Source organism: Panthera leo, chromosome F3 (assembly GCF_018350215.1).
Source record: "Panthera leo isolate Ple1 chromosome F3, P.leo_Ple1_pat1.1, whole genome shotgun sequence".
Classification (NCBI taxonomy): Eukaryota; Metazoa; Chordata; class Mammalia; order Carnivora; family Felidae; genus Panthera; species Panthera leo.
The window spans coordinates 14,432,197-14,446,944 of NC_056696.1; the positions used below are offsets into that span (position 1 = coordinate 14,432,197).

Consider the following 14,748-nt stretch of genomic DNA (forward strand, 5'->3'; position numbering starts at 1 on the left):
ATGCCTCCTCCCTTCATATTTCTTTCCATTTAAACAGAACATTTTGCCTCTTAGTACTGAGCCTACAGAATTAAAACAAAAACAGATTCTGTGTTTCATACATCCTGAATTAAAATGACCAAAGAAATAAAACCTACACAGGACCATTTTTCTTTCCTAAATACTGCTTCTTCTATTAACCCTATCTCAGATTTAGTTACATACATACAGTCAACATATCCATGTGCACCAGTGTCTGCAGAACCTCTAATGTTATGATAAAGCTTCCTCCCTGATAGAGAACTATGCATTTTCACTTTGACTTGTGGGCACATTTTAAAGTTAACAATACAGTTTATTGCTGTAAAAACAGTCTTAGATTAATGATGACTCTAGCTATTAGGTTAGTGACTGATAGATAACTCTCCTGGCTTTTTATAATCATTACTGGTGGCTAATTTGACACTTGATTGTACAACATGCATCTCTCAGGGGATGATCAGGAATGCAAAAGTAGCAAGTTCTAAGACGATTTTGCTACTTTTAGCACTTCTGGCAGAAGGACTAAAGAGGGAAGCTATCAAAGAAAACAAAATTAAGGAATAAGTTACCTGTGGATTTCATTTACTCACATCAGGATTGTCCCTCCTTATTGCAGGCTAACTGGAATCAGACTGAACCATGCTATTCATGTTCAAACACTCCAATGATGTTCTCCAAGAATTTTATTATCTCCAGTTTTATGGTGCCATACTATGCTTTTCATATTGTTTAAATTTTCCAGTTCCATAATCCAAATGCCAAAAAATTACTACACATTCCCTTATACAGTCAAAAATAGGTTTACTGGAATGTTTTAGTTATAGCTGAAGGCAGCAACATTTACAACATTTAGCTTTTGTTACGCCCATAAACGTGGAAATTGCTCGCAAAGCAACTGTAATGTGTGAAGAATCTTGCAAATACCGATGGAACGACGGTGCATGTCTTAGCACAATGATCTGGTGCTCTCCATGGGCTTCTTTCTGGACTCCCGGTCTGACCCCAGGTCGATGCGATAATGCAGGTCCTTCTACTAACAGTCTGCAGTATCGCCATCACTGTTTAATTATGTATACAAACAATAAACTGGCAAGTATCCGGTTTCAAATTAGATCCTTGGAATATGGCAAAATAGAGGCTGGCTATCTTTGCCTTAAACATAATTTTTAAAGACACATTTTGTTAGAAGGGAAGAAGATAACTGGACATTCTCAATGCTCCAATTTGAAGTGATACTTGCCTCTTAGTTTCTTGAAAAAGAAGTTTTGAAAGTTATATACATGGGTTTCATTTAAATTATGCAGCAATCTTTTATTATTGTTGTCCCAGATCTTGCGTAATGAAGATCTCTGTCACCAAATCAAGTACGGTATTTCATGACTATAAGAACTGCAAAAGAAAGAAATGGGAAAGGAACATATCAAAATCAGATTCACATGCTATGTTAACAACAGTGCTCCTAAATGTAGCTGTGTCCACTTTTGGAAATAGGCAATGAAGAAGAAACTCGAGATGATCTGAGATGAAAGGTAACAAATGAGAATAAGCAAAAACATCATAAAACAAAGTAAATGTCTAACATTGGCCATTTAAAAAATTTATTTATCTATTCATTTTGAGAGGCTTGATCTCCCGACCCTGAGATCATGACCTCAGCCGAAATCAAAAGAGTCGGATGCTTAACCGACTGGTACCCCTGGCATTTTTTTAAAATGATTTTATTTTTAAGTAATCTCCACACCCAATGTGGGGCTCACACTTACAACCCCAAGACTAAGAGTCATATGCTCTACCAACCAAGCCAGCCAGGTACCCCTAATATTGGCATTTTGATCAAGCAGGTTATGGCAGTATTACCATAGCATACAGCTGCTAATTTAAATATTATAAATATTATCCACTTTATAAAAAAGTATATAGGATATTTTTGAAAAGCATGTTTAATATATTAACAGTAGCTATCTGTGTAGTAAGATTACAGTTGAGTTTTACTAATGTTTTATTCCATATTTTCCAAATTATCCACCATAAATATATGGTCCATTCTTGGTATCTACAGTAGTTACGTTCTATAAAGTCACCACAAACATCGAATCAGTGAATACTGACTGAATCGTTGTTGGTAGGGAACATGCAGGGTTAAATTCTTGCAAGCTCCTGGTTACATTTCTGTCAACCAATCAATATATAACCTTGTGTTTTCTGTACCTTTTAATATATATTGTTGATTCATTAACATTAAGCTCCTGGCCAACAGCACTATATGACTCATGCCCAAATGAAGCTTATCTAACACATGTATTTTCCATAGGGTACATCACAGCCTTCCTGAGGCTGGACAGCACTTCGGCACTACACTTGGGGGCCACTTTGAACAGTGAAATCAACAAGATGCACAAAAATGTGAGAAATGTGGCACTAAATACTTATTTTATGAGCTGAAACTAGAAAGGCAGACCATGGCCTCATTGGACATCAGCTGGGAACGTGCACGTCAGAAGCCTCAAATTTTTCTCTGCTCTCAACACGGCTGCCAATGACTGGGAAAGCACCTCGATACTGATTTCTGGTTTACCAATCAGTGTCACCCAGTGGGTGAATTCCCAAACACAGAATCCACGAATAACGAGGATCAGCAATATTTCTTTGGGACAAACTGTTCTGTTTAAAAGGGGTATCACCATGGAATTTTTCAAGTGGTTGAGACCCTTTCTAAATCTTCATAAAAATCCCTGTAAACATAGGTAAAGAGGCTTTGGAGAAAAAGAGATAATAAAAATGACCCGACTTTAATAAGAATACAAAGGAAAGGAGAAGACTAATGCTTAAATGCCTGAAATCAAGCTCAAATCCAAAACAAAAAGCAACAAAACAAAAAACTATCATATGGTGAAAATTTATCTGGATTTGTCTTCCAAACATAGTACAAAATACAAGCTTCCATACCTAAAGTTAGTAATAGAAAATGGGTGTAAGAGTAGCCATATCTGGCCTCAAACAAAGAGCTTAGCCCTGTATTTGTGGGTGGGGGTGGGGGGTAGAAAGTTCTCTTTGAGAATCTGATAAAAGATATAGATTCTCTCCCATAAAAATGTACATATGCCAAAATGTAAAACTTTACATACAATTTACAAACATTGTCAGAGCTACAGATCCTAGGTTAAGAGGTCCTGACTTGGGTCAGAAGTCATTACTCAATCCTGACATTAGTCATACTGGGTCAACTGAAAATAAGTTAAAAGGGAAATTAAAATGAACTCTAAAACAAATAATGCCCCACACAAAATTACTAGTCCAATAAATACTTACTGATAATCACTAGCAAAAGGGTAACAGCAACCAAAGCCATGATGGCTTTTATCTACAACACACAAAAAGGCATAAGATAGATATTAATGTTTGACTTGTTAATAAAGTCAAGATTATCTGCAGTGCTATTTATGATACTAACTCATCAATGAACAGGCTCAATCCTTGAAAGCTTTTCACATTTTTTCTCATGTGAACTTGCTGGCTATTTGCATCTTTTTGTAAATAATCAGAGTTCCCAAATTCAAGCATTTTGCTTGACTGGATTTTGTCCAAGGCTGTACTTACTGCAAACAGTTAACAATCAAAGCCCTCAAGAGCCTGAACATTTGTCTATGATTTCTCATGCTTCTTTCTAATATGAGACCAGGAAAAGTATGAAATTTTAGCAACTCTGTTCAAAAGTGTCAGGATATGGTGAATAACAAAGGCATTTAATACAACTGATTCACTATATACAAAGCAGCGTTTTTTATGACACTTATACTCAAAGTATATGAGAATTCTGTTGGTCTTTGTTCCCTTACTCTCTTCTTGGCATTTTTTGTCTCCATTCTGAGGAATATAATTTCAATTCTTCATGAATAACCTCATTTAATAAGTGGCTTGCCTAAGGGCACTCTGTGTGCCAGTTTCTCAGTTGAGAGCAGAAACTTTCTTTTTTTTTTTAATTTACATCCAAATTCATTAGCAAGAGCAGAAACCTCTTAAGATTAGTCCACAGTCAGCTGCTTAATATTTTCAGGTCACTTCTCTATAAAATGGTCACATTCCTCATTTAATCCTAACATGCATAAGCTATAAATTGGTTTGATTTTCCTGATGAATTCAAATGAAAGTCTTGTTTTCATCAAACTTTCTCAGATAGTTGATTAAAGATGGTTCATTAATAAAAAAAAAAAAGATGCCCAGCTACTATAAACACATGAAACATTAGGAGTATCAGAAATAGCAACAAGAAGTAGCTATTGTTATGTTCCTGAAACATGTTTCTGGTAACATTTTAGTGGCATTACACTTATGAGAAAAGCAGAGTGACCAAGAGAAGCCAGGGAAGCTCTGCAATTTGGACACCAGGTGCCTATCAACATTATGATAACCAAAAGATGTAGAAATTCTCCCTCCCCACCTGTTGGATTAATTTTGCTCACTTATTTTTAAAGTCAGATTTATTGAAATACACTTTCTCTAGAATAAAATTCACCCTTTAAAGTTCATTCTGATGGGTTTTGACAAAGATATAGTTGTCAGCCACCACCACCAGTCAAACATAAGGTATTTCCACCACTCCAAAATTCCCTCATACCCAGTTATAGTCAGTATCCACCTCCCTGCCCTGAGACATTGGCAACTTCTGATCTGTGCTCTGTCCCCATATCCCTTTTCTCAGCCTTTCCTAAAGTTAATCGAGAAAATGGCAGTGACATAGGGACCATTCAGAAATATAATTTAAAAATATAATTTCATTTTTCTCCTTAAAAGCATACTGTTCCTCTGATCTTCTGATCTGAAATCCAGTAAGTACAAAACCACAATTTAGATATTTAGATATGGCTAAAAAAAGCTAGTCACAATGCACATTATGATCATCTTTCTGTCGCTACACAAATGGGTCCTGTGTACGTATGGGGAAAGTGAGTGGCTCGTGGACCCTTTGCTCTTCCAAACGAGGTTATAGAACAGAGAATTTCTATGAAAATGGAAAACTTAAAAGAAAATGAAAAATTTATTCTTCAAAGGATACAAATTGACAACAAAATTAAAATTCCAGACACGGGGAACAATGAAACATGTTCCCTTCCTCAGTTCTATTTGTGAAACTAAGATGACCTAACAGGTAGACAAAAATAAGTAACTCCACAACAACCCTGGGAAGAAATTCTTAGCATATGGCAAAGCCAAGTTTAGAAAGTTATCACTAAACTTGAAAGTGAGAGATTAAAAACCGTGAGTTTATGTCTAAGATTTTCAACAAAGCCAAAAATGACACGTGGAATTAGGAGGAAAAAGAAAACTGCTCGCATGACATGAAATTCACTATAAAATCTTAAGCATTTTCTGTTCAATGATTAGCAGCCATATTTAAGAGGTAAATTCATTCCTATAACATTTTTGTTAAGAATATATTATTATGTACTGATTTTCATTTTTTTTCCCCTTGTTAAACATTTCTCTTTTATTTCTTATTTCTCTGGAATAATAAAGGATAGTGAGATTTTTTTTTAAGCCCCATTTGTCATAATGGATTCTGACATATAAACTACTTTTATTTTTCTCAACAGAAAATTCTTTTTCTCTAGCTTCCACTCCATCTTTTAAATATTTCTATATAATGCTAGAAGTGGCTCCAAAAAGGTACTAATAATAAATTAGATGAAAAATTTATATTTCTTATAAGGTAATAAGTCCACCAGAAGCTAAATCATTAATAAAATGTGGGTTACTTTCTGTGACGAAATCCATGGAAACATCCCTTTGGGAACTGCTTGATTCCTTTAGGTATTCCTGTCCCCAAAGCTATCAATTATTCAACAAATATTTACTGACTCCCAGCACATCCCAAGTTCAGGAGATAGAAGAAGCAAGGCAGCGGTGGTCCCTGCCCTCCCCCCAGAGCTTCAAATCTAGAGGCCCTATATTCTTCGAAGACCACCTGAGATGCTGGGCCACTTATCCAATAGCTTCTGACTTACTCTGCATCCACGCCACCACATTTGCCTTCGAAGTTGTTTCGATCTGTTGCTAAAAGCAGTTGCATTATCCGATAAGCTTTCTATATCACATAGAGGATGGAGAGAAGGATTAAACGACATAACAGGATTCTTTTATCTAGTCACACAAAGACAAGAAAATATTAATTTCTACTTCTGCAAATGCATTCCCTTTTAAGCACGAAAACAACATCCTCCCTCTCCTCCACCCACAAACTGGCAATCCGTGTTGGGAGAAAAGAAAGAGCACAAAAAGTGCACAAAAGTACAGGTCAGTTTGCTCAGCCCATTTTTACAGTAAGATTAAGAGAAGTCTTCCCAGGGCCCTCAATGTTTTCACATAAACATATGAGTTCTGGTAAGAAAATACTCTTTAAAAATTCAAGTACTCGATACACCTATAGAAAAAAAATCTACATGTGGAGAAGGTTAGATTCTTAGAAGATACAAAAAGAGACTGACTTTGAAGGAAAACAATGAATTTTAAAAGTGGTTAAGTTTTTTGGTTAGACAAGTCTGTCCAGGATTAATCAGGTATTTAGCTATTCATCATTGAAACAATATTTGAATACCTAACATGTGACAGCAACTGTTACAAGAGAGACTAACGTTTGTCAGTAAAGAAATGTTGCTGAGTCGCCAGAAAAAGCCTAAGATAAAAACATCAGATTAAATTTGACATAAGTGTTGAAAATAAGTGATTAGACTTCCTCCCTGAGAGTATGAGAAACACAAAGCATATCAACATAATAAGGCAAAAAAATTTCTACTCTATTCAACAATAAATTTAAAAAATTTCCATCTTCAACCAAACAAATAATGCAGTAAGATGATTCAAATAAAGGGAGCTAAAATTAAAGTACTAAAATCACAAACTTAAGGACCAAATATCATTGTCCTAAATCAAGATTCCTAAACTTTGGCTAGAGGGATGTGAGGAGGAAAAAACTATCAAAACACAGATTAACAATATCAAGAAATATATGAGGTAGCTGTACCTGATTTGTCCTGTAGTTCATCTAGTCTCTCCCCTCTTTCAATTACCTTTGTAATATTTTCTTGCATGACATCAATAACTTCATCCACCTGATTCTGAACACTAGTTTAAAAGAAAGATTTAAAAATTATTTTTTTCTTTTAAGAATTTTATAATTGCTGAAACTTTCATTAGAAAACTTCCATGATAAAAAATAGCAAGTTCTCAGACAATTATTCAACTCAAAACATTTAAGGTTATGTAGCAATGTCCTTCCATTTGTGGGCTTGAATACCCAGGCAATTAAAGATAAGTAAAAGTAATATTTAACTTAAAGATGGTTTGTTTTTAGCCCTGTTCCTGCAAATTAAATGTACTGCCAGAATGTCCAGTGATTTTAGAATTTAGTCAAATAGCTTGACTCTAATCCAGTTTAATCTGCTTTTCAACAGGCTACTGGGGCATCACAGACACAGCTATAACGTACTTCTGCTGTGTTTATACACTAAGGCTAACAAAGGAGTTTGCCTAGGATGTTATCAGCTTATGAAAATATTCAGTTTCCAAAATGGAAATGTACACTGATAATCAGGGGCTATAACCATTCACTGCTCATCAGTTTTCTCATAAACAAACAGGGTTTAAGACACTGGCACACCTGGAAAGGTTTTGAAGCGGCCAAGAGAGAGCAGAAAGGAAAAATTGTTTTGCTGTTTTTCAAAATGAAAATATAATTTCCTCCTTTATGTCAGGTGATGAGGGCCTGTTCTAACCAAATTTCAGACTGTCTAATAAAGATTTAATCTTTGGGGTGCCTGGATGGCTCAGTCGGTTGAGCATCCATCCGACTCTTGATTTCTCGGCTCAGGTCATGGTCTCAGGGTCGGGAGATCGAGCCCCGTGTCAGGATTCATCTTCACTGGTTCTTAGCTGCCTGCTCTCACTCAAGAGTAGCTTCAAGTACATAAACACAGAAGCATTAAGTAACTTACAGTGTTTAGTTTTCCTCTGTTCTGTTACACAAAAATTACCTTAAATTACTTCTTAAAATTGTCATACCAGTGAAATATTTAAAAGGAGAAATAAAATGAACTCATGGTTCTTACAACTCAAAATACGTTTAAAATGCATTGGATTATATATCTCTTTATATATACTATGTACATACACTATATAGTGTGTATGTGTGTGTGTATATACACATATATTATATATATGGCATATATAAGGACATGTAATTGTTGTTTCTAGTTGGGGAAGAAAGAACTGTGTCAATTATCACAATGTCACAATTATAAGGTTTTTTAAAAAAAACTCACAATACACCTCTTGTCTCTGTCCTCTATTCCACACTACCCCTCAAACTAACCCATTGAGTCAGGAGTAAGGCATGGATGTGTAATTTTTAAAAAAGAGTTCTATCTCTTCCCTATCACAGAGCTGTATCTTCAAAAAATTTGCTTTAAAATCAAAATGGAGGCCCCATTAGACATAGGTGGGTTCAGAAGTAGTCTCAGATTCAAGTAGCAATTGCTATGTGTGATGACAGTCCTTCCTTCTTATGGTATACCCACTGACTATCCACACACAGACTCAGGGTTCACCACAGCTCCCCAGAGTTCTGTGCCTCAGATTCTACTGAATATTAGACTGAAGCAGATCTAAGCTGGGACAAGCAGATCTAAGCTCTCTTCTGCCCAAAAAGATCTAACAAGTCCCTGAATCCCTAAGATGTCTTGTTGCAATTCCTAACCATCTAAACAAAGAGCTAAAGATGTTCACCCTATCTAAGAACAATAGCACAAATACTTAAGCAACTAATTAATATATCTAATAATTAATGAGAGCCCACTACGTATTGTTTCAGGCACTGGGAAGACAGTACTGAAGAAAGCAGACAATTCTGGCTCTCATGGAACTTAAGTTCAAATGTGCAAGGAGCGTACTGCATTAACTCTTAGAGCTGTGACACAGCCCGTCCCCATCCCACTTCTCCATTTAGAGCATTTAACACTAAGTGAAAGTACATACCGATTTTCTGCCTTTCCCCCACTAAGCTCGATGAATGCAGAAAACGTGCCTATCTTGTTCACTTTTGCAGCCCTAGTACCAGCCACGGTGCTCAGAGCAGAGTACCCATTCAATGAACATTTGTTGAATAAGCAAACAATTTGAGTATAAATCCTGCAAAAGCATACCCAGTTACCTGAGGAAGATATAATGAGGCAGTATACCTGGAGGTCTTCATTTTTTTTAAATGTTTTTATATTTGACAGAGAGAGAGAGAGAGCGAGCGAGCGAGCGAGCAAGGGCGCGCATGAGTTGGGGAGGGGCAGAGAGAGAGGGAGATACAGAATCTGAAGCAGGCTCCAGGCTCTGAGCTGTCAGCACAGAGCCCAATGCGGGGCTCTAACTCACGAACTGTGAGGTCATGACCTTAGCCAAAGTTGGACGCTCAACCGAACTGTGAGGTCATGACCTTAGCCAAAGTTGGACGCTCAACCGACTGAGCCACCCAGGTGCCCCTGGAGGTCTCCATTTCACTGTGACAACTGTAACAGAAACACAGCTATTGTTCATCAACGACTAGTTTTGAAATACCCAGGTAGCTATCTTCAACATTTGCAGGAGATGACAACAGCCTAAAGTAAGGCGGTTCTGCAGGGTAGGAATGGACAACATGTGCTGCAGCCCTACACATGATCAGATGATGGCTCCTATAGACATTTAATACACTACACGATTCTAAAGCAAAATAAAGTTCACCATCCACTGGTATGACACTCAATCCAGCTACTATAAAACCCTTATTTAATAATGGACAATCTCATAATTGGGTTTCTGTATTTTAAGATGTTCTCATGCCCAGAACACAACTTCCATAGAAGAGAAAATTATCTATTTGTTTTAATATAAAGGGTAATTTTTTAAAAACAAGCAATAACATATTTTGCAATTACCTTTTACATTTTCACAGCAGTTAACAGTACTGGGTTCTATTTGTATTTTATGTTGATCCTATCCTCATCATTACACTTCAAATGCCTTCAAAGCAGAGACTGTCCCACTTGTCCTTTTATTTCCTAGGTCATGTGAAATGTGCCCAGTAGGCATTCAACAAATGTTTTCGGATCTGAATGAAATATCTCATTCATTCAAAAAACATTTATTAGGGAATTATTATGATACTATTTATTGAGGACACCAATGTGAAGGTTTTAAGTCCAGTCTTTAGAAAGATTACAGTCTACTGGGGAAAACTGGTATCCATGATTATACTACATGTGTTAAGTGCCACAATGGAAGGAAGCCCATGGTACCAGTCATGCAGCCTAGATGAATTCAGCCTGGATCAGAGAGAGATGGCGTCGAGATCCTGGTACTGAGTTTTGAGGGGAGAAGTATGAATTGGGCAGAGTAATGAAAGTGGTTGATGGTAGGAAAGTTCTAGGTAAGAGGAGGGGATATTTCAAGTATCGAGTGATTCACTGGACATTGGTGAAGAAGCTGGGGCAAGAAAAGGGTGCAGGACTTCTAGATTTATAATTTGAGCAACTGAGCGTCCGTAGATGATGAGCATTGACTGAAAGAAAAAATTAAGAACTCAAAGGAAAAGCAAGTTTGTATAGGAGGGTGTGGAGATTTATATCATTTCCAGTTAAAGGAGAGTCGGATGGTAGAAGAAAGGACACAAGAGAGAACATACCCAGGAAAGGATAAAACATGCAGAAAGGAAAAGGTATTTCAACGTTGACTTAAGTCATCCTTAGAGTCTGACACAACTTGTATTCCTGAAACGTCCCTATTCTAATCAACAGGGAAGCTGCGGTGTTGTGGAATCTGTCACAAACCTCTTGGAGCCTCATATTTTCCCACATGATCGTCTCTCACGTGTGAGAATTAGATGTAATAATGTTTAAACGCTTAGCACAATGCCTAACCCTTAGCCTGTGCTTACTGTCAGTGTTCTTCCATTAAGAAGAGAAAAGTGCTCAGCAACACTTTTCCCTTATTTTATAAAGAAAATATTTATTTTTACAGTTAACACCCCCATCTTGTGGCTTTTTAAGGTACTGTTAACAAAAGAAGGTTTAAAGTTATGCTGTATTTTTGCAACTATATTGCTGTTACATCACGGAACATTCCTTGGGGGCCTTTTTATAAAGTTAAACTGATTGGACCAAGACTATAGTTAGGAAATTCTCTACCCAGAACAGAGAATGACTGTAATCCATTAGGGTCGCATTTATAAAGCTATTATTTAACTTAAAAGCAAAGAAAACATTCCAAAGAGAATCATACATTTTATACAGGCAAGTGATTACTTTAAATCTAACCAGAAAAAAATCTTCCCTCAAACACTTGAATATTTTTTTGTGAAAATAATCTGGTGGCAACATGCCAATCGAATTCAAACAAAGTAATAATGTTGCTGATCCATGAGGTCAAGAAACACCCTGTATTAAAATGTTATAAATTACATGGTGATAACAGCTTAAAGAACTCACCAGTGCTAACAGCGCTAACAATTTTGGTTACTCGACTAATGCCAGGTATCTGTCCATGGGCAAGCTGTCTGGTAGATTGTGCTCTGCCATCTTGGGGCATTCTGGGCACACACATGGAGTCATGCCCTGGTTAAATAAGCATCCATGAGTCTGTGCCCACAAGGTTTAGATGACTGACCACCTTTTAAGTCTGGCAAGATTTTAGCTCTAGAGTGAGAACCATTATACTTACTCAACAATTCCTTACTTTTCTAAAATTCTGTGATCACCAAAGATAGTGTGCTAATTAATATGTACACATACATATTCATGTGTATGTGCCTGGCACTTGTTCACATAGACGTATGCTTTGTTTGCAATGCCTATTTGGTACAACCAGCAGCGGTTTGGGGTTCGGCTGGAAAATCATATTCAGAAGACTCAATAGGCCATACTCAGTACTAGGCTCACTCTGCAGAAGGATATCAGAGACAAAAGCAAGCATATGGGCAGGACAAAAAACAAGTGTGTCATCAGGGGAGTCCTTTTCTCTAGAGCAGCTTAGGTATGAGAACTACGTGGGTGGAACAGAAGTCACTCTGGCTCAGTGTAGAGGAACAGCTCTGCCGTGGCATCCTGATGACCCTGAACGTTTTGTAACCCTCCCAGGACATGAGAAGACGGATGGCTTGTGAAGCCATCTCCCACTCATCTCCCTAGAAGATTGTCCACAGACAATTTCTTACCACCTCCCAGGTTCTGATGATGTATGAGGCTTTCTGCAGGGCGTATGTGCCGACTATCAAACCGCCGAGCTACAGTGCAGAACCGGCTCCTCTGAAACAGGGTACCCTGCAACTCCTATTACAGCCACGCGGCCCCTTTTGTCTTGGAATCGTCATTTTTGGTGTGTCCGAGAACCCAGAGGGTCTGGCAATTCTTCCTTTTACTGCCTACATGTTATGGACTGCCTGAATCTAAGCAGTCCTTTGTATCTTTACTGGCCAACAGAGACTTGGAGCAGCAGACTCTTCTGCTGGCCTTGAAGGAGCAAGTATCATGGGTTCTCCAACTGCAAGGAAAAGAATTCTGTCAATACCACTTGAGCTCAGTCAGTAAACGGATCACAGCCCTGGCAAAACCTTGATTTCAGGCTTGTGAGACCCTGTGCAGACAGCCCACCTAAGCAGTGACTGAACTCCTGACCCATGGAAAACGTGAGATGATAAGTACGTGTTGTTTTAGACTGTTAAGTTCAGGGCAATCTGTCAGACAGTAAGAGAAAATGAAAACGTCCTGTCCAGAACTCAGTTTGTTGGAACCTTGGTTCTGATTTCAGAGTCCATTAGCTAGGATTAGGTGAAGTGTGGGTATTTTTTTCTTCATACCAACGGCTACCTGACTAAAGCCCAAGTATCTTAACAGTAACTTGATTTCCTATCACAGCACCCTTCCCACTATGTGCCAACTATAGCCTGAACTAGAGCAGTGGCTATCCCTCCTGAGATCCCGAATCCATTTAGTTTACTGTCCATAGTTAGTATTCAAAACTTAGTCTGTTTCCAAAGCTGTTTCACTGCTCTGCCCATTCTGTCTCCCTTCTTGTCAGGACTCAGATCCTTCTGACATTAGATACATTTACTACCGCGTTACCCATCACCCACCACCACCAACATATACAGATAAAGGTTTAAACGGAAAATTAATTACCCATAAAACTTAGATCAATATATGTATTAGAATAAGTAACAGATATGACAACATTCTGGAGGGATACAAAAAACAACTGCACTTCCAAAAACCAAACCTATGATATTACATCTATTATTCTGAAAATGGGACTCAAGCACAGATTTAAACCAAAACTGACCTTGAGATGATGCTAAATAAATGCATCTGACATAAAGTAATCAAGTTAAGAAAACCAACAAACAGGCACCAGATTTCCTTAGCTATGATTCAGAGGTAGCCTTGTGAAAATAGAAAGTTACTGGATTTTTACAATCCTGTAGTTATAGTCAGTCTACATCTGGGCTCAGCAAAGTTTTTTCTGTAAAGGGCCAGACAGACAATAGGTATTTTAGATTCTGTGGGCCATAAGGTCTTTGTCACAGCTACTCAAATCTGCCATGGTAGTTTGAAAGCAGCCACTGGCAATAAGAAAATAGGCATGGCTGTGTTCCGATAAAACTTTATTTAGAAAAACAGGCAGTAACCAGATTTGGCTCCTAGGCTGTAGTTTGCCAACCCTGAGTCCACACAGAAATATGATAAAATCACTTAAACAAATGAGTATCTCAGGAACTTACTGCTTAATTTTATCATTTCTAGGTCCAAATCTTGGTCCAGATGGTCCCCTTCTGAAAACAAAATACCAAGTACATATTAATGAGAGCATTAAAATAAAAAATAGAAAGCACATACACACAATCAGGCTTAATTCTAAACATGGACCAGTAATTTACCCCAAGGAACCACACATAACTGGTATTGCTGGAACGTGATGTGTAATCACATCTGCACTTCACTGGCCACAACTAACCTCATTCTTCTGAATGTTAAAACTTTCAGAGAAAATAGAATTTATATAACCTTAAGTTACACACAGGTTGTTGTAATCACTAAACTCTGAAACATCGTAACAAGAGTGCCAGTGACTATGAATAGCTTTCTGATCAGTTATAGACAGAAAAAGTAAATTCACCTTTGAATTAGGTTATAATAAATGCTGATTATCAAAAATGAATACAGAAAAAAATCCATTCAAAACACTCTTTTTTTGTTGCTCATCTTAAATTTATCAACAAAGCTAACGGGAAATTCAGGTCTATGAAAATACCAACATTTCTCAAACTGTTATTTGTTAGTCAAGTGTTGTATCATTTCAACCAATCCATTTTAATATTGGGGAAATAAAAACTTGTGGATAATCCATTTTGAGTAATTAGCATTCCTCTGATGATCGAGAATAAGGTATAAATTATAAAACTTAAAAAAAAAATAGAATTGGGGAGACTGGCTCAGTTGGTGGAGCATACGACTCTTGATCTCAGGGTTGTGAGTTTGAGCCCCATGTTAGGCATAGCGCTTACTTAGAAAAAAAAAAAAATTACAAAAAAGAAAAAGATCTCTACCAATTAATCACTAACTCCCCATTCCTCCTCCTCCTAGCCCCTGGCAATCTCCATCCTGCTTTGTGTCTCCATGAATGATGTCTACTCTAGGTACTTCATATAAGTGGAAT

The 14,748-nt window shown here is 37.4% G+C and overlaps 1 protein-coding gene across 2 annotated transcripts in view; it reads right to left on the reverse strand.

The window, feature by feature from the left end:
- Window positions 1-686: 686 nt before the first annotated feature.
- Window positions 687-14,748, reverse strand: part of VAMP4 (vesicle associated membrane protein 4) — a 46,434-nt gene continuing 32,372 nt past the window's right edge. For both annotated transcript variants that reach the window (XM_042924998.1, XM_042924997.1), the window contains 5 exons: window positions 13,814-13,864; window positions 7,040-7,140; window positions 6,024-6,103; window positions 3,331-3,382; window positions 687-1,410 (listed from right to left, as the gene is read on the reverse strand). In XM_042924998.1, coding sequence (XP_042780932.1) covers window positions 1,382-1,410; window positions 3,331-3,382; window positions 6,024-6,103; window positions 7,040-7,140; window positions 13,814-13,864 — 313 coding nt within the window. In that variant the 3' untranslated portion in view covers window positions 687-1,381. The remainder of the gene's footprint in view (window positions 1,411-3,330; window positions 3,383-6,023; window positions 6,104-7,039; window positions 7,141-13,813; window positions 13,865-14,748) is intronic.